Source organism: Pleurodeles waltl, chromosome 7 (assembly GCF_031143425.1).
Source record: "Pleurodeles waltl isolate 20211129_DDA chromosome 7, aPleWal1.hap1.20221129, whole genome shotgun sequence".
NCBI classification, from domain to species: domain Eukaryota; kingdom Metazoa; phylum Chordata; class Amphibia; order Caudata; family Salamandridae; genus Pleurodeles; species Pleurodeles waltl.
The window spans coordinates 9092043-9111571 of record NC_090446.1 but is presented as its reverse complement, the minus strand read 5'-3'; the positions used below and the strand labels follow the sequence as shown (position 1 = coordinate 9111571).

Genomic DNA, 19529 nt, shown 5'->3' with positions numbered 1-19529 from the left:
GTGGAAGGCGGACCTGGGAACAATGGATGGCAATGACTGGGAGGGCGCTTTGATGCACCCTAGAAACAAGGCAATAAAGGCATGACTGTGCTGGTCCAGTTACAGATCCTCCAGAGTGCATTACAATGGAGGCCAGCTCCATTAAATGGGCCAAGCTCAACCATCCAGCTGTTTGCCATGCAAAACGAAGGTGTGGGACTGCATCAAGATGCAGGAGTATTAGCATGAGCTGGGTTGGATACTAGAATGTGAAATCCCACTACAGCCTCAATTTGTAATTGTGGGGATTCGAGATAATACAGACCTAACAAGAAGCGAGCTCATATTACGTATGCTACCTTCAACAGTTGCCAAGGGAGACCCGGCAAGGAAATGGAGTTCACAGTCTATGCTGTCCATTCATGACTTACAGGAACAGGAATATGCAGGAACGTGGAGGAATGTGCAGGTCAGGGCATGAAAAGTAATGCAGAGGGATAGGGGCGTGGCTTGATGCCGATGACATTGGAGTGAATCTAAAGCCAGATACTCCCTGCTGCTCTGGGCATTCGGATGGGCAAAGAAAAAGGCTGACAGAGGCAGATGGGAGAGCCCTGCACCTGAGGGAGCTGCAGGACAGGGGGGCTTCAAAACGGCAACTGCAGGAGCCCACTGGAAGCACTGAGCAGAGGTGACGCGATCATGGCACCAAGGGCAGCGCTGCAGAGTATCCTGATGTTTAGCCCTGAGGCCCCTGGGACCTCAGCCTGGAGAGATCCGGACCGGAACAGCGAGCGGTGCACCAGTTGACGGCAGTGCCTGGAGAGGTGTCAGCCACAGTCGAAGTCTGCCTCCGGAGGAGTGGCACAGCCTGATGGTGGCCTGCAGGGCCAGAGACTGTGAAAGCCAGTTAGTGCCCGCCAGATGGGGGGCTGGGAGCCTTGAAAAACGCAGCGAGGACCACCACGACTGCCAGAACTGCGAGGTCCCTGAGATCGGCATACCCAACTGGTGAAACATAGTGGCGGCGGCCACGCAGAGACTGTACTTGGTGGAGCAGCACTCATCCTGACACAGCTACCACGCAGAGTGAGGCTGGAGGCCACTCCAGGGCAACGTTCTCGGTCACAGTAAGCAGGGGGTTGAGGGGTGGAGAGGTCACAGTAAAAAAAGAAAATGCTCCAGCATACCGTCATGGGGCATCACAGAGAGCAATGGTGCCTTGTGTCAGCTCTATCTTCTTTCTGCCTCCCCCTTCCAAGAGTCGTATGATTGAGCTAGCACCCATGTACACTGACTGGGTCCCTTCTCTGCGCCCCTGGCAGGTTGGAGCCCGGACTCGGGGCTGGAGGGGGTCCCGCGACAGGGCCCCGTGGTGACAGTTGCCACCTAGTGAGAACTATATAAATTAAAAGAACCAAAGCGGAATGGCATAGCCGGCGATGCCAACATCCCTAAGCGTGGCACTCGCTCCTTTGAAGTGTCTGCAGATAACCCCATACATGGTCTGAACCAGATGGGGCTCAGGCAGCGCAAATGGGGTGTCACAGGTTGATCCTACACCCTGGTCGTGTGATGACACCCTGGACCCTGACTGTCGCCCCACTGGATCTTGACTAGAGTGCCGTTCTGCGGCTTTGGGACCAGGGCGTTTAGCCTGCTACTCCACTTCACACCTGCAGTCACGGGAAATCTACCAAGAAACAAGACCATGACTCGGACACCACTTTGGAGGAGACCTGTTTGAACAACGGACGGGAGAAAGACGGTGGCTCTGGGAAACTGGGCCCCTCATAGGGCCTCACCTTGCAGGATATCATGTGAGCCATAATGGCCTTGCGCAAGGCACTGGAGTCTAAAATTGATGCTTTAGGGACAGATCTGGGACTGCTGCAAGAAGACCACCAACGACTAGCTGAGCAAGTCACTGCTGCGGAGAAGGATATGGCTGAACTGCCACTGGCGTTGGCGACAGCGACTGAGATGTATACAGTATGAGAGGCCAAGTTCAGAACCCTAGAGCTGAGAGCGGAAGATGCAGAAAACCGGTAGCGCCACAATAATATCCAAGTAATAATTCTGCCGGAATGTGTGGAGGGACCCAGCAAGGTGGAATACCTGGAAAAATGGCTCGCAGAAAAAGGTGGCAGAAGAGGGCCTCACTCCAGTTTTTTTTTTTTCATTGAAGAGAGTGCATAGGGTGCCGGTGAGGCCTCAATACCAGGGGCGCCCCCACACCAGGTGCTTGCACGTCTACTGCACTACAAGGACAGAGACTATATTGTGGCATGATGAAAAGGAGACAATACAGTGGAGAACAATATGATCAGGATTTTCCCGGACTTCTGAAAAAAAGTACAAAAGCAAACATTGTCCTTGCTTGACGCAAAGAAAAAGCTTAGACAATTGGGCCTGGCATATGCAATGCTGTTTCCTGCCAAACTACGAGTAGCAACAGACGAGAGCACACAATTCTTCAAAACCCCACAAGAAGTGTGGGATTGGCTAAATTGTCACCAAAACCCTGGAGCCCTACAGGCTTCAGGCAGTGAGCGCCCTCACAGACCCCCAGCCACAACGCAAGCCCTGGCCCCAAAACGCGGCAGTCCCTACCACGAAGGAAGTACGGCAGGAGCAGCACACGGCCATGTCGGTGGTGGCTTCTCTGAGTGGCAGCACAGGACCCATGTCGGGAGACGCCGAAACAGAGACCAGAGGATCACATTCAGATCAAGAGTCCACGGAGTCTAGAGCCTAGAACATGACCTTGCCCAGGGCCATGCCCAGGTCGTCCGATAAAATTATATAAAGCGATCAGGGCCCAGTAACCTGGATTGAAAAGAGAAAGATCGACAAATATCAAAGGGAGAAGTGCAGAACAACACCATGAGTCTCCCCCCTGGACGGGGATTATTATCTTCACCTAAGTAGTTGGATGGGTGAACTAGGTTGTGGGGCACTGAGTAGCTTTATCCCCTTAGTCTGATTCAGATGTGGTTACACCTCCACATGGTTGCAAAACGTTTGTGAGTTTGGATGGGTGATGCTGCCCACCCATCCAGGGGATGGGAATTAGGATAAAAGTTTCCTGTTGGTTGCATGTATGGCTTTGAGTTGCACTCATGGAGTAAGTATTAATAGAGTGAGTTCATTGTGGTCACTGACGAGGATCAAACACACACCATGGATGGCAGGCTACCAGGGAGGGCAAGACAGGATGGGATGGCTACCCCCACGATGTACAAAATCATTACATGGAACATTAGAGGGATGCACACGATGACAAAAAGATACAAAATAAGTATCTACTTAAATAGGAGAGGCATACATATAGCACTACTACAAGAGAGACACTTGACAGCTAAAGAGGGTGCAGAACTGCAGAGGACATGGAGGGAACAAACATACTTCATCATTTATTCAGCTTTCGCCGGGGCTCTTTGATTTGGGACCGAGCAGGGGTTCCCTTCCAGCGCATAGGACATGTGGTAGATACGGAGGGAAGGTATGTGGTTGTGACAGGCAGGTTGGAGGGCCGGGCCGGGTGTAAGGAAATGCCTCCTTGGCATGGTTACCCCCTGACTTTTTGCCTTTGCTGATGCCAAGTTATGATTTGAAAGTGTGCTGAGGCCTGCTAACCAGGCCCCAGCACCAGTGTTCTTTCCCTAAAACTGTACCTTTATCTCCACAATTGGCACACACTGGCATCCATGTAAGTCCCTTGTAACTGGTACCCCTGGTACCAAGGGCCCTGATGCCAGGGAAGGTCCCTAAGGGCTGCAGCATGTCTTATGACACCCTGGGGACCCCTCCTCAGCACAGACACACTGCTTGCCAGCTTGTGTGTGCTGGTGGGGAGAAAATGACTAAGTCGACATGGCACTCCCCTCATGGCAACCTCACACTGCCCATGGCATAGATAAGTCACCCCTCTAGCAGGCCTTACAGCCCTAAGGCAGGGGGCACTATACCATAGGTGAGGGCATAGGTGCATGAGCACTATGCCCCTACAGTGTCTAAGCAAAACCTTAGACATTGTAAGTGCAGGGTAGCCATAAGAGTATATGGTCTGGGAGTCTGTCATACACAAACTCCACAGCACCATAATGGCTACACTGAAAACTGGGAAGTTTGGTATCAAACTTCTCCGCACAATAAATGCACACTGATGCCAGTGTACATTTTATTGTGAAATATACCCCAGAGGGCATCTTAGAGATGCCCCCTGAAAACATACCCGACTTCCAGTGTGGGCTGACTAGTTTTGCCAGCCTGCCACACACCAGACATGTTGCTTGCCACATGGGGAGAGTGCCTTTGTCACTCTGTGGCTAGTAACAAAGCCTGTACTGGGTGGAGGTGCTTCTCACCTTCCCCTGCAGGAACTGTAACACCTGGCGGTGAGCTTCAAAGGCTCACCCCCTTTGTTACAGCGCCACAGTGCATCCCAGCTAGTGGAGATGCCCGCCCCCTCCGGCCACGGACTGACTTTTGGCGGCAAGGCCGGAGGAGATAATGAGAAAAAAAAGGAGGAGTCACTGGCCAGTCAGGACAACCCCTAAGGTGCCCTGAGCTGAGGTGACTCTGACTTTTAGAAATCCTCCATCTTGCAGATGGAGGATTCCCCCAACAGGATTAGGGATGTGCCCCCCTCCCCTCAGGGAGGAGGCACAAAGAGGGTGTAGCCACCCTCAGGGCTAGTAGCCATTGGCTAATAACCCCCCAGACCTAAACACACCCCTAAATTCAGTATTTAGGGGCCCCCAGAACCTAGAAGATAGATTCCTGCAACCTAAGACGAAGAAGGACTGCGGACCTGAAGCCCTGCAGAGAAGCCGGAGATACCAACTGCTTTGGCCCCAGCCCTACCGGCCTGTCTCCCCACTTCAAGAAAAACTGCAACAGCGATGCGTTCCCCAGGGTCCAGCGACCTCTGAAGCCTCAGAGGACTACCCTGCATCTAAAACGACCAAGAACTCCTGAGGACAGCGGCCCTGTTCCAAAGAAACCAAAACTTGCAACAAAGAAACAACTTTAAAAGGACTCCACGTTTCCCGCCGGAAGCGTGAGACTTTCCACTCTGCACCCGATGCCCCCGGCTCGACCTGTGGAGAAACAACACTACAGGGAGGACTCCCCAGTGACTGCGACCCTGTGAGTAGCCAGAGTTGACCCTCCTGAGCCCCACCCAGCGATGCCTGCAGAGGGAATCCCGAGGCTCCCCCTGACCACGACTGCCTGCTTCCAAGAACCCGACGCCTGGTAAAGACATTGCACCCGCAGCCCCCAGGACCTGAAGGATCCGAACTCCAGTGGAGGAGCGACCCCCAGGTGGCCCACTCCCTTGCCCAGGTAGTGGCTACCCCGAGGAGCCCACCCCCTTGCCTGCCTGCTTCGCTGAAGAGACCCCTGGGTCTCCCATTGAAACCTATTAAAACCCGACGCCTGTTTGCACTCTGCACCCGGCCGCCCCATGGCGCTGAGGGTGTACTTTTTGTGCTGACTTGTGTCCCCCCCGGTGCCCTACAAAACCCCCCTGGTCTGCCCTCTGAAGTCGCGGGTACCTACCTGCTGCCAGACTGGAACCGGGGCACCCCCTTCTCCATTGAAGTCTATGCGTTTTGGGCACCACTTTGACCTCTGCACCTGACCGGCCCTGAGCTGCTGGTGTGGTAACTTTGGGGTTGCCCTGAACCCCCAACGGTGGGCTACCTTGGACCCACATTTGAACCCTGTAGGTGTTTTACTTACCTGCAAAACTAACAAATACTTACCTCCCCCAGGAACTGTTGAAAATTGCACTGTGTATAGTTTTAAAATAGCTTATTGCCATTTTTGCCAAAACTGTATATGCTATTTTGCTGATTCAAAGTTCCTTAGATACCTAAGTGAAGTACCTTTCATTTGAAGTATTGATTGTAAATCTTGAACCTGTGGTTCTTAAAATAAACTAAGAAAATATATTTTTCTATATAAAAACCTATTGGCCTGGAATTGTCTTTTGAGTGTGTGTTCCTCATTTATTGCCTGTGTGTGTACAACAAATGCTTAACACTACCCTCTGATAAGCCTACTGCTCGACCACACTACCACAAAATAGAGCATTAGCATTATCTCTTTTTGCCACTATCTTACCTCTAAGGGGAACCCTTGGACTCTGAGCATGCTATTTCTTACTTTGAAATAGTACATACAGAGCCAACCTCCTACACCGGGGCATAGCACTCATAAAAATATATGCCCTGAATGTACACTGGGGGACATTTCTGATGAGCTATAGCGGCCCATGGCTCCCTCCTTATCCATTCAGTATTAATGGGAGTTGACTTTAACTTTGAGGCAGACCCACAACTCAACATATCAAATCGCCCTTTGAGAGACGTCCCAATTACCCGAACAGCCGAAGCCTTCACAGACTGGCATGCTAGGTTGGGACTGATAGATACTTAGAGGCAGTTGAATCAGCAAACGAGAGACTACTTTTTTTTTTATCCTATCTGCACGAACGACATGTTCGGTTGGACACCTTCTTATGCTCGCTAGACGTACATGCATTAGTTCACAAAGTGGAATACTTGACGCGTACCATCCTTGATCACAATCCAGCACTGCTGTATCTGAAGTGGAAGTGATCAAGGCCGAGTATTCCCACGTGGCGCCTAAAACCCGAATCTCTGGAAGATCCACACTACCAAGAAACAATCATGGAACATATCAGGCAATACTTTGCAGACATTAGTGGTACGGTGTCCTTCCCACAAATAGAAAGAGATGCTTTTAAAGCAATAATTGGGGGAAGTGTACACCGTAATCAGTAGGGGACAGGAACACACTCCTGCAGGAGGTCCAGGAAGCTGAACTAACATTGTGGGATATAGAATGGTGCAGACCAGGGTGGCCAGAGTTGCAACTGAGACTGACAGAATCTGTGGAACAGATGGGCGAGCCAGGTGGAGCACCTCCGATGGTTCATTTAAAAGCGCAATATGGTCAAAACTCATGTGGAGCGTGACCATGCGGGGCTCGGTGATTGTAGAAATCACAACTGATCTGGCTACCACATTATATAGACAAGAGAAGATTAATCAACAATTTTGCCGTTACTATACAGAGTTGTACATGAGCTCCACAGACACAATATGGAAACCCTGGAGCACTATAAGACACCACTCCCGCTACACACCCTAATTCAAGATGAGGCTGAGGCATAAGGGAATGACGTCTCTATACAGGAAATTAGAGCAGTGAAAAAAGGGTTAGCCAGGGGGAAGACATCAGAAATCTTTGCTAGTGGTCTTATTCAAAGCGGCTAGAGAGACAGGTCATCTCCCCAAGTCCACAAAGGAGGCAGTGGTGATCCCATTGCTGAAAACTGGAAAACCAGCCCATGACTATAAAGCCTACAGACCCGTCCATGCTCAATATGGATTATAAAATCATAGCAACCAGGTTACTCCCACACATGCCCAGGTTAGTGCACCCAGACCAAGCAGGATTTATTTCGGGCTAAAACACAGCATACAATATCAGGCCAATACTGACCCTATAGAGGCTACTACTCAAGATGGCAACCAGGCAGCCATTTTTTGCTGTCGATATTGAAAAAGCTTTTGACAGCCTAGAAAGGAACTATTTATATGGGGTACTAGAATGCTTGCAGCTGGTACAGGGCTTCCTGAAATGGATCAAGCTACTCTACGGCTATAATCCGAAAAGGGCAGACCATTTCAGAGCGCTATACAGTAGGCTGCGGAAAGAGACAGGGCTGTCCTCTGTCTCCATTACTATTTGCACTGGCAATGAAACTCTTGGCCTGTCAGACCAGATTGGGAACTTGGTACCATGGAGAACAAGTGGGCAATAGTCCTCACAGAATAGCCCTATATGCGGATGATTTACTTTTTTTTTTTCTTCGAAACACGGGAAATGATTTGAACGGAGACGGAGACATGCTGGCGGAATTTGAGGCCCTGTCTGGCTTAAAAGTAATTGGCAAAAATCTAAACTGTTCCTAACTCATGAAGACCAAGACCCCACAGGGGGGACTGGGCACGCTGCAGTTGGAGCCCGAAGCTTGCAATACCTGGGTGTCTGCATTATTCACAAACCGCCCGACCTCTTAGAGGGAAGTGTGGGAATGGCCATTAAATCGTTAAAAAACAAAATGGAGTTCTGGAAAAGGCCCCCCCTCTCGGTTGCGGGAAGAGTGGCCTACTTAAAATGTTGGTTGCTCCCACGACTACTGTACTACTTTACAACACTGTCTATATGGATCCCTAGAGGGATGTTCAGGGAACTCAATTCCCCAATTATAGGACCTCTGTGGGGCCCAAGACACTGACGAGTGGCGCTCACCATGTTGCAGCGTCTGGTGACTGATGGGGGACTGATAGCGCCTGAATTAGAGTCATTGTATATTGATAAACAACTGCAATGGTTTACAAAACGGGTGGCGGGTAGACAGAACCCAGATCGAGCACTTGGGTCATTTGTCCAACCACTGGCCAGTCTCATGGGGGGAGTTCTGTTAAAAACAGGATGCATCAGCGGGAATGACGCTGATGAGCTCCGGGTGATGCGTCGGTGCTGGACTCGCTTTCTACAGAAGACACATACAAAAATATCACATTCACCTGAGCTACCCATTATGACGCTTATTAGTGGAATGGGTGACAACGGTGGGAGACTTATACCATTATGGATAGCTTCCACCCTTTGAGGAATTTAGAACAGAAACTGGTCTACCACAAGGACACTTCCTTCTTCACAGGACAGTGACATCAGCATTCTGCAAGCACTGGCAAATGGGTCTGATGGAGCCATAACCCTGACAAGACATTGTGACAGCTTTGGGCACTTATAATGCTGTAACAAAATCCACTTCTGCCACTATACTCTCTGTGTAACAGATGGGAGGGTGACCTCGGGGTACCCATCCCTGAGGGCAACTGGGCTAAAATAATTCACAGGGTACTCCAGAAATGCGAGATTTAAACTGATCAATTTCTATATATTGAACAGGGCCTATCTCACCTCTGACCGCATCAATAGATACTTTAGTGTAGAAGAAGCAGCCTGCCCATGGTGTGGGGAGATAGGTGCAAATTTCCTACATATGATATGGAAATGCCTGTTGCTGCAGAAATTCTGGAAGTAAGTGACGGCAACCATGCCAGAGGTCGTGGAGAGAAATGTACCTTGTTTCCCGGTCACTGTCTACTGGGATGGTTCCCCCATAGGTCCAAAACCAGGGTCACAAGTAGATATCAGGACCTGGCGTTTGTACTGGCAAAGAGGGAAGTCACTAGGGACTGGAAGCTCCCGGGAGGCCCTCGTGTGGCTGTCTGGAAAAAGTAGCTAGAGAGATGGGCCAGCTACGAGAGTGAAGTGCTACTAAGGGATACCAGGAGGGTCACTGGCACTTTGGACACAGCCCAAGTCTGGGAGGCCTTGGTAGACTGCTTGAAAAACCCAGATTCCCCCATCACAGGCACAATCTACTCCTAGCATAAGGTAGGCCTTCTGCCACACTCCTGGAGGATCAGCAATGACTTACTTGGGACACTCCTCATGATCTTGAACAAACTGTGATGTGAGGCACAACTCAGCAGCGAGAGGTGGGTGGGATACCGATGTGGGTTCTGGCTCGGGGTGGTCTATGGAGGCCAGATACTATTGCAAAGAATGTTTCCCAATAATGATCTGTGAAACTCATAATGTATCATGGTTATTACAAATGTTCAATAAAATGTGTGTTAAAAAAAAAAGAAAAATGTAATGCAGGGGTTGTACCCAGACGTTCCTCCAAATCTAAGGGTGGTAAAGGGATTTTCATGGGATTGGGGAAGTCATAGGTAGCCCGTGTAGTGATGATAGTATAAGTGTCGTACAGGGGAATCAGTAGGGAGAGGAGGGGATGATTCCACAAATCTTCTTGACGCCTGGCAAGACCGCTAATTACAAATGAGGAAGCGATTATGTTTCCTGACACAAATCCTGTGCAGCTCCAGGTCCACTCTGGGCTAAACTGTGTAAAATGTATTAAGTTAATGAGGTTTATCTGCTGCGGTTACAAGCTCTGCTAAATGCCACGTGTCTGTAAACCAAAACCTCAATAATAAATTATTATAATATATAGGAACCTTCAAGCAGTAAGTGTGTTTATCTAGCACACAGCAGAGCAATTTCAGTCTGGTTATAATATTTCAAAAGCATAACACTCAAACAAACATGAATGACTCAGATACATGCAGACATTTACTTCACACAAAAAACCTGATATATATTTGGAACATTATCATGTAGGTTCTACAGTCGCTCTAAAATAATTGGGTAGTTTGCAGTTACCCTTACCAGTCAAGTAATGCTCAGTCAGAATTTATGAATCCTCTTATTATCATTTCATGCTTTTTCATCAGAAGTGTATTCATGCCTCTCCCAAAGAGTGGGTGCAATCTGAAGTTCCTTTTATCAATTTTGGTTTATAGCCAATTGTCATGACAAACGTTTATTAAGTGGGTTTGTGAAACCGATGAAAGGAAACGTTATCTTGTAAGCATCTGTTCCTGGCATGTAGTGCTGTAGATTCATCTGCTATGCAAACTCCTGCCATCCAGCATTGGGCTCAGACATCTGCAACTTGTTTTCTTCCAAGAAGACTGAGTCACAAGGTATAGTGACTCCACCTATTCCTTGTAATAATGTGTATGGGCTTCAGAATCATAAAGGCCTTAAAGACTAGAATCCTGAACAATGAAGTATGTTCTCTGTTTTGAAGGTAAGCAGCAACTGTGGCTAAATGAAGATGAGGGAAGTATAAGCAAGGCCGAAAGTTTGCAAATAAAAAACAATGTCCTGGACTGCTGCTTTGAGTGGGTCAATAACTCATCCTCTACCCCTGCAGGCCACACCCACATCACACCTCAGGAAGCTTCATTGGCTCCCCATTCACAAGTGCAGCCAATTCAAACTTGTCATGCACCCAAAGCCCTACACAAGACAGGACCAGAACACCTGGACAGCTGCATACACTATCACCAACCCGCCAGACACCTACCCTCTGCCTCTCTCTCGCTTGCACACACTTGCAGCATCCGCAAAATCAAAACTGCAGGTCGCTCAATCTCCTACATCACACCCAAGACATGGAACGACCTCTCTATAAATCGGAGCCTCCTCTCACTTCTTGAGTTCCAAAAAAAGCTGAAGACTTGGCTCTTCGTATTAGCTCCTTGGAAATCAAGTGAGCTATGCAAATCAATATAACATATAATAACAATGTGCCTAGGAAGACAGAAGTGGGCAAACCTCTTCTATTTGGCCCCAGAGCAGTCTTGCGTTGTAGGTCTGCGTGCCTCCTTAAGGATGGTCATACACTCAAGAGGGAGGTCAGGTACCCACAATCCAGGACCCCAGGAGCCAAATCACAAGACTGAGCTGCCTGGGCTAAGGGTGTCTGACTATGCCTTAGCTATGCATGAGAAGTTCTGGGGCCGTATTATACAATGCGACGCATTCTCCACGTCTGCACCATGCGTACGTTTCAGGCGTCCGTAATCGTTTGAATGTGCTGCTCTGGGGGCAGAGCATTCAACTGAAAAAGCAGAGCGGCTTTGAAGCAGCTGCTTGGTGTTTCTTTGTGCAGACGTCACGCCACCTGAACTTCTGAGGGGGATTAGAGATCCCCTTCCAGGCAAGTGTAGTGAGTGACTGCACCCGCCTGCACGGGGATATCTGGGGTGTCCATAGGAGCCCCATGTCCTTCTCCTGATGGTTGCCATGAGAGGCACTGACAGTGCGACTCCTGACAGCTTTTTGCCTCTGCGTCCCGTCTATAATACGGCGCCGGCACAGAGGCAAAGGAATTCCATCATTTGTATTCGACCACGCCCCCATGCAAATGAGAGAACACTTTCTGGTGACAGCACTGGTGCTATATGTGCGCCAGCGCTCGCTATCTGTACTACAGAAAGGTACACACAAGCGTCTGCTGCCCTGTCTGTAATACCAAAGTGCCCCTGGGGTGCGCAAAGCCGCGGCACATGTCCACTTTCCATAATACAGCCCCTGGAAGAATCTCGTCGGGCACTAGGGAGGGGTCGAAGAAGGTGGTAAATCAGGGCTGTCTGGTGCACTAGGGAGCCACCAGAATGAGAGTGAGGGATGTTTGCCTAAACTTTTTTTCACCACAAACAGAAGAAGCGGGAGAGGCAGAAAAGTGTAGGTAAATATACCGGACCAGATAATCCATAGTGCATTGCCCATGGACTATGGGTGTGACTACATGGAGGCAAAGCCTAGGCCTTTTGCTTCTTTGGCGGTGGCGAAGAGGTGTCCGCCTGGAAACCTCCAACAATGGAAGTATGGGCGTAGGACTTGTGGGTGTTGTTCCCACTTGTGGGCTTGTTGCTGCATCCACCCTGTGAGGGAAGCGTCTGTTGTGATGATCACCTGTGGAACTGGGTCGACTAAAGGCCAGCCCTGCAAGTGTTTGCTGCTGTTCCACTACTGCAGGAAGCAATGGGTACGGTCCCACAACAACACTAGATCTTCCGAGTGACCCTCGCTTGAGAATATTATGCAGCTAGGCACTCTTGTAACAGGTTCATGTGTGACCTGGCAAGGGGAGCTATAGAAATTCAAGAGGCTATCCTCCCAAGGAGGAGCATAACAGTTCTGACCATTATTTGGAGACCTGGCTGAAAAAGTGGGAGCAACGACTGGAAAGCCTGGACCCGTGCAGGGCTGGGATAGGCTTTACCAGTTACTGAGTTGAGAACTGCCCCAAGGAGTGCTGCAAATGAAGGGGCTGGAGGTGGGACTTTGTGGAATTGCCGGTGAACCCTAGACGTGTAATAGGTCTTTGGTGGTCTGGGTATCGGCTAAGCATTGCAGTTTGGTTCCACTCTCGATCAGTCAGTCGTCTAAATAAGGAAACACATGTATGCTGGTCACCCTGAAATGAGTGGCTACCATCGCTAGACATTTTGTGAACATCCTGGTGCTGTGGAGACTCCGAAGGACAACACTTTGAACTGACAATACTGGCCACTTACCACAAACTGGAGGTCTCGACGATGTGCAGAGTGGATCAGGATGTGAACGTGGCATCCTTCAAGTCAAGGGCGGACATGAAGTCGCCTTGCTGTAGCAGAGGGTGACATCCTGGAGCATCAGCATGTGGAAGTGCTGAGGCAGGATGCACTTGTTGTGGGGCCGGAGATAGAGTATGGGCCTGAGAGTCCCGCCCTTCTTGGGGATGAGGAAGTAGATGAGTACACTCCCTTGCCGCGCTGCTGTGGCAGCAGAGGCTCTGTGGCCCCTTTCTGAATGAGTGCCTCTACTTCCTCTTGGAGGAGGTGCTGTGTTCCAGCGAGAGGGTCAGTTTGCATGGTTGGATGTTTGGGGGAGTTCTGCTGAGCTCCAAGCAGCAACCCTGGCCTACGATAGTGGTATCCACTGATATGAGGTGACTTCTGCCCACCGTGGAAGAAATGCCATAGTAGTCTTCACCCAACATGTGCACTGCGATCAGGGGAACCTTGGAGTGAGTGTTTGGTGAGGCAGCTGGTTTAGCAGCACCTCCCTATCCTCTACCCTGGGAGTTGTTAACCCTTAAGCCCCTCTGGCATAGCCCTGAAAATGGTTTGATGGCTCTGCCACCTCCAGAAGGAGGTAGAGGCTTTGGGAACATACACTTAGCATTTCCCCGGTACTATGACCTGTGAAAGGAGCCATGGGAAGAAGGTGTATGGAATACACCCATGGCCTTGGCTTTCTCTGTGTCATTCTTGATTTTTTCAAGCATCTGGTCAATCTGCAGTCTGAAGAGGAGCTCTCCATCAAAAGGCGGAATGAGCATGCACTGTTGCACTTATGGCTTGCAACCAGAGACATGCAACTAGACATGAAATGAGTATGCTTGAGTTGATTCCACACATCGCAGTGTCCATGATATCTAGGGCACACCATATAGTTGTGCTGGATATGATTTCACTCTTGGTGACACGGTCACCACCCCATTCTGGTTCTGTTCTAGGAGGTGTAGGAGAAGCTCCTCCATTTTATCCTAGCAGCTCTGGTTGTACCTAGAGATTAGGCCGATTGCATTGTCGCATTGCCAATTGGTGGCTGCTTCGGCTGTAACGAGTTAACCAGAAGCGTCAATCTCCCTGCTCTTCTGGTCCTGGTTTTGTTCCAAGAGGTGTAGGAGGAGCTCCTCCATTTCATCCTAGTGGCTCTGGTCTTACCTAGAGACCAGGCCGATTGAACTGTTGAATTGCCAATGGGTGGCTGCTTCAGCTGTGACAAATTAACCGGCAGCGTCAATCTTCCAGCTCTTCTAGTCCAGTGGTGGAAAGTCACTGGTATACTGTTGGTTGGCACTCTTTAAGGCTGGGTGCGCTACCAGGGAGTCTGGCGGTGATGAACCTCTGATGTAAGGAGGATCTGAGGCGGAAGGTTTATATTTCTTGTCCACCCTAGGAGTCACCACCCTGGCTTTTGACCAGCTTCTTGAATGTTTCAGGAGCTAACTTAAGCGTGGGTAAAAACTGGAAGGAGCGCGGTGTGGAGGAGAGCATTTCCACAAGGAAATCCTCATCCTCTCGGTCTATCAAGTCAGAGGCCAGAAGTGGGGCTTTGGGCATCAGCCTCTTTGGTGCTGAAGATGATTTCTGACCCTCCAGAACTCGTGGCTTTTTCAGCACGGATGAAGTTGATTGACATGAGGTCGGCTTTGTGCCCTGTTTTGGCATTGGCGCTGAGGGCGTGCCAATGGCACTGGAGGCCAGGTCTTCAGCAGCAATTTCGATGCTGAGGGCTGGATCGGTGCTGGAGCAGAAGCCTTGTGCCGATGCCGATCATGGCCCTCAAGCAGTGGCCGACCAAATGCTTGGCTTCTGAGCTCGATGCCCGATTCCCTCGAGGGCTGTGCTTGGCATGACAGCAATGTTGGGATGGAGGTAGAGTGGTGGTGTTACTCATGGTTCACCTCTTTTTTTGATGGACTTCGATGATCTGAGCCTCCTCTAACTGACTCAATTGCGAGTTTGGCTCAGGGCCAAAGTGGGCAGCCAGCTCGGCGGAAGGTCCTGGCTGTTCTTCATCCTTGATGCTATGGTCCCTGAAGAGGTCGGGCTATTGTTCCCAGCTTGCTTGCCATGGTGTGTCGAGCAAATCACTGTTTGCATCGGTACCTCAAGGTCTTTTTTCGATTGGTAGACGAGACTGGCTGCACAGGAGGTCTTGTCGTGCTACGGAACAGATAGAGGTTGCAAACCTCATGAAGGTCTGTCCCGGGGTCCTTTGCACTACACTGTGAGTAGTACTGAAAGGGATTCTTTCTGTTACTATGACCTAATTCTCGAGGACTGAAGATGAGATTGAATGCCCCAAGGTGAGCAGTTCCTGAAGGGGCATCAAAAAGAGTCTGGTTGCAGAACCCGGCAGAGGTCACGCAACATGGAAAAATCAGCAAACAATGGAAATTCTTTTCGCTACAGGTATGGAGAGGTTCAAAGAAAAGCAAGATGAACTCAGAGAGGTGTTGACCTGGACAACTGTCCAAAAACAGCTGAACACAACAGCAGAAAAAAATTATCTAACGATGATGCTGACGCCCATTACCTGTAATAGGTGGAGTCACAACAATTCATCTAAGAAAAACAAGTTGCACGCGTCCGAGCCCAGCGCCAGATGGCAGGAGTTAGCACAGCATGTGTATCTACAGCTACACATGCCATGAACATAGTAATTACTAACATGAAGCACCTGCAAGGCACACCTTACTAAAACACCAAAAACTAACCAACTGTCAAGGTTTTTACAAAACAAGAAATGTTATCCATTTTTTAACCATTGATCAACTATCAATAACTAATATTAATTCATAACTAAGCCATAGAAACAAGGTGCACATTCAGATGAAATGCACATAAGAAGATCTCCAGTATTACTAAGCAGTGTCGACCTGCTGCACAACCTTACAACAATGGTATCTGAACATCACAAGTATCAGAAAGTATCTAGGAGCTTTCAGATTCAAGAAAGATCTTGCAAACAGTTTAATCCCCCTGCATCATTTGAGACTCTTCAGCTTCTGAACACTGTAACTGAGAAAGAATCACAGAGCATGGAAGACAGAAACACTGAGAGCCAACGTTTTCAAACAAAACTGGAAAGGTTAGCTGAAGAAAAGAGCAAAGAGAAGCGTGAACGTTGTGTTTGGTAACCTGCACCGTGCGCAGCTGTTACTGGAAAACACAATCTGTGCCCTGCATTTGTAGGTGGAAAAATACCACACGGAATAGAGGCTGATGTTTGAAGCCTGTGGACCTGTGAAGGGAGGGCTTCCCTCTTGGAAGATATTGCTATATATAAAACGGAAAAGAGACACAACTGGGAGCAGACAATTGGAGTGACACATGCAAGAAAAGGCATAACCTCCACAGAAATAAACAGTATGCCTTTTAGTCTGACACTCACCTTTAGGTCTGCTGACACTCTCTATACGGGTGTCGTACTGAGGGTCCAAGCTGAAGGTCTCCGCCTCGTCTTTTATACAGAAGGAAACAACTTCGCATTCTGCAAAATATAAACAACAGTTACTTATCCTATTACCAGGAACAGAAATCCAAAATCTACAGTACAATCTTATGAAAATGAAGGGGTCCCCATAGATTAGGAGACTGAAGGGACAAGGCATTGTCTTTGACATTTTAAGATAGGGGTTTTGGAAGAGATTGCATGATCTGGTGCCTGTTCGTTCTGCCGAACTGCATTAAAAGGTCACTTTGAGGGGTGAGTGGGAGCACTGAGGACTCAGGAAGTGTGCAAAAATAACTAGCTCTTTGCACATCTCTAGGCAAGCAGCTGTTTATGTAAGATATTTGGGGCCAGATGTATGAAACATTTTTGAGGTTGCAAACAAGCCGATTTGCAGAACCGGGTCCTTTGTGACAGCAAAAGTGCTTTTTGGCATGTACAAACACCGAACTACGATTCTACAAATTGCAGCTTGGGTTTGCGAATATGTATTTGGACGGGGTGTGTTTAGGGCATCCATTTCAAATACGATTCAAAGTGATATATATTATACCGTAAAACATTAATTACTTTACTGACTACTGAAAGGTAGTGGTAATCATTCGCAAATGGGGACCACTTGTTTTGAGAATGTATAAACAAATATTTTTAAGAGCAGGCGGCGGTCACATGGACCACTGCCTACTCTTAAAAAAAGAATTTAAAACCGTTTAATTTTTGTTTTTCTTTTGAAAGATGTTGATTTTTCCTTTAAGGAAAACGGACTGCAGTTCAAAGAAAACATGCTTTATTTAAACGCAATCGCCTACATGATGGTCTTCTGACCCAAACAGGCCACCCTCCCTGTGATAGCTGCCATTCCTACTGGGTTGCACACTGCAACCTACCTAATCAATAATCATGAGACAGGCCAATTTGCAACCCAGTAGGCATTGCTAATTTTAATTAAAGGCTTTCTTACAAGAGGAACTGCGATTTCCTAATTACGATTTGCAAAAAAATCGCAATTAGGAAAGCACTATTCCCAATGTTAGTACATTTGGCCCTTGATCACCGTATTGAAGTCTGTTAAAGCCCCCTTGAAAAAAAGGCAACAGTTATTATCAGAAGGGATTGTAGACTGTTAGTTCAGCTCTAAGTTTGGTTTGCAACTTGCTGGAAAGGCATCCTCTACTGACCAATCACAGTGGAAGAAATCAATGGGTTGTGACTTACCTGGGCTGTGCTCTGTGTCGTCTTCACTGACTCCTACACCGAGACGGTCAATGAAAACTGAAGCTGGATCGTCGTTTGTCGAATGAGTACCAGTATTGACAAATCCTGCTGAATGAGCTACAATGAGGAAAGGTGGTATAAAAGGGAATATGTGTGAGTTTTTCACATTGCAATGGTTTAATGTGAAGCAAACAGTATTAATCATAAATTGCAGTAACTGTCTGAAGTGTCTGTACTAAGCATCAATTGTACTGAAGTAACTGACTTCAGTGCAAGTTTCTTTTACAGAAACCAGTTTGAGGTCTTTGAAGGGCACTAATGGGGCACATTGTCCTGCCTCTCCCCATGAAAACAACTGAGATGAGGTCATGAGGAGGCAGAGTATTTAACTGTGGCTGTCAATTTTTGCTAAACATACATTTCTTCTATGGAAACCCTGCACTCTCTGAGACGGACAGTAAAGTTGCTCGTGTGTACACTTAATTCTATCAGAACACACATCAAGACCTTTACTCCTCACTGGTGCTGAGACAACTGTTGCCACTTCATCTCTCATCTTTCTCAAAACCATTATAGTAATTTATAGCTAACTTGGAATCAATGGGGGGCAACAGGGGTACACTTTAAGGGAGCTAAAAGGCACCCCTTTTATGGAGACCAGGAATTTGTCTTTTTCTTTTAAACAGAATGGAGTTGTAACCAGCAGCACAGTTTCACAGCCTTGTGCCTTCTTATTAGAACCTCTTCTCTGATGTTCAGGGAGGGTCTCCATCACATTCAAGTACTATTAGGATTTGGACGTCTCTGATTCTCAGCATGCATGGAAGAGGGCTTGCGATGATGGTGGTCACCAGTCTTGATGAGTCTGCTTTTTTGAAGAATCTTTTTTTATGTTTCTTATTGTACTGTGTATTTGTAAAGTGCACTATCACCTGCAAGAGTATCCTGGCGCTGAGCAGGTGTGTGTGCCTCGCTCTGCCTAGCTAAGATTGGTTCATTAAAAAGCAAGGTCTTCAGCTTCTTACAGAATTAAAGAAAATAGGAGGAGACTCTGAGGCAGAGTGGAAAGTCACTCCATACTTTAGGAGCGATGTAACAGAATGCCTGTCCTAATCTGGCTCTGTGTATGCGTGGGATGCACGTGAGTACGAATATTGCGGAGTGGGTGTGTGTGGGTGGTTAGTGGAAGCAGATTAGACTATTCAGGTAGGCATAGTGCCTTGAATGTGAGGAGTTTGAGATGAACACATTTGTGTACTGGGAGCCAGCGGAGCAGGTGATGAGGATGAGTCTGCAGTTTTCTGAGGAGTTCCTTGGTGATCCGGGTATAGTGGGTGTTCTCACAGTCCAACCTGCTGGTGACTAGTGAATGGGTGACACATCTTCTTCAGCATCTTCAGGGTGTGGAAGCAGAATAAAGTGACGCTGATGATTCATGCAGTCATCCCCAGCCTGCTCTCAATGGTGATTCCGAGGATCCAGGTGTGGGTTTGAGGTCGGCTGGCCACCAGCTGGAGTCACGTGACGAGGTGTTCTTGCCGAGGTTCTTTACTTCTGTCTTGTCGGTGTTGAGCTTTCATCGCGTTAGCGACTCCAGGCTTGGGAACTTGTTTTTTGTGTTGAGGGTAATGTCTGAGAGGGACAGTATGAACTGCGTGCTGTCTGCATTGGCGAGGATGGTGATTTTGTGTGCACAGATGATGTTGGCCAGAGGGATCGTGTATGCTTGAAGAGGGTGCGGCGAAGCGAATACCCTTGAGGCACTGCTCGTAGCTTTTGGCCATACTGAG

General features: G+C 48.4%; 1 protein-coding gene across 3 annotated transcripts in view; it reads right to left on the bottom strand.

The window, feature by feature from the left end:
* LOC138303533 (zinc finger protein 182-like) overlaps positions 1-19529 on the bottom strand; it is a 100053-nt gene that overhangs the window by 54928 nt on the left and 25596 nt on the right. For all 3 annotated transcript variants that reach the window (XM_069242748.1, XM_069242747.1, XM_069242749.1), the window contains 2 exons: positions 17740-17856; positions 16465-16563 (listed from right to left, as the gene is read on the bottom strand). In XM_069242748.1, the coding sequence (XP_069098849.1) occupies positions 16465-16563; positions 17740-17856 (216 nt within the window). The remainder of the gene's footprint in view (positions 1-16464; positions 16564-17739; positions 17857-19529) is intronic.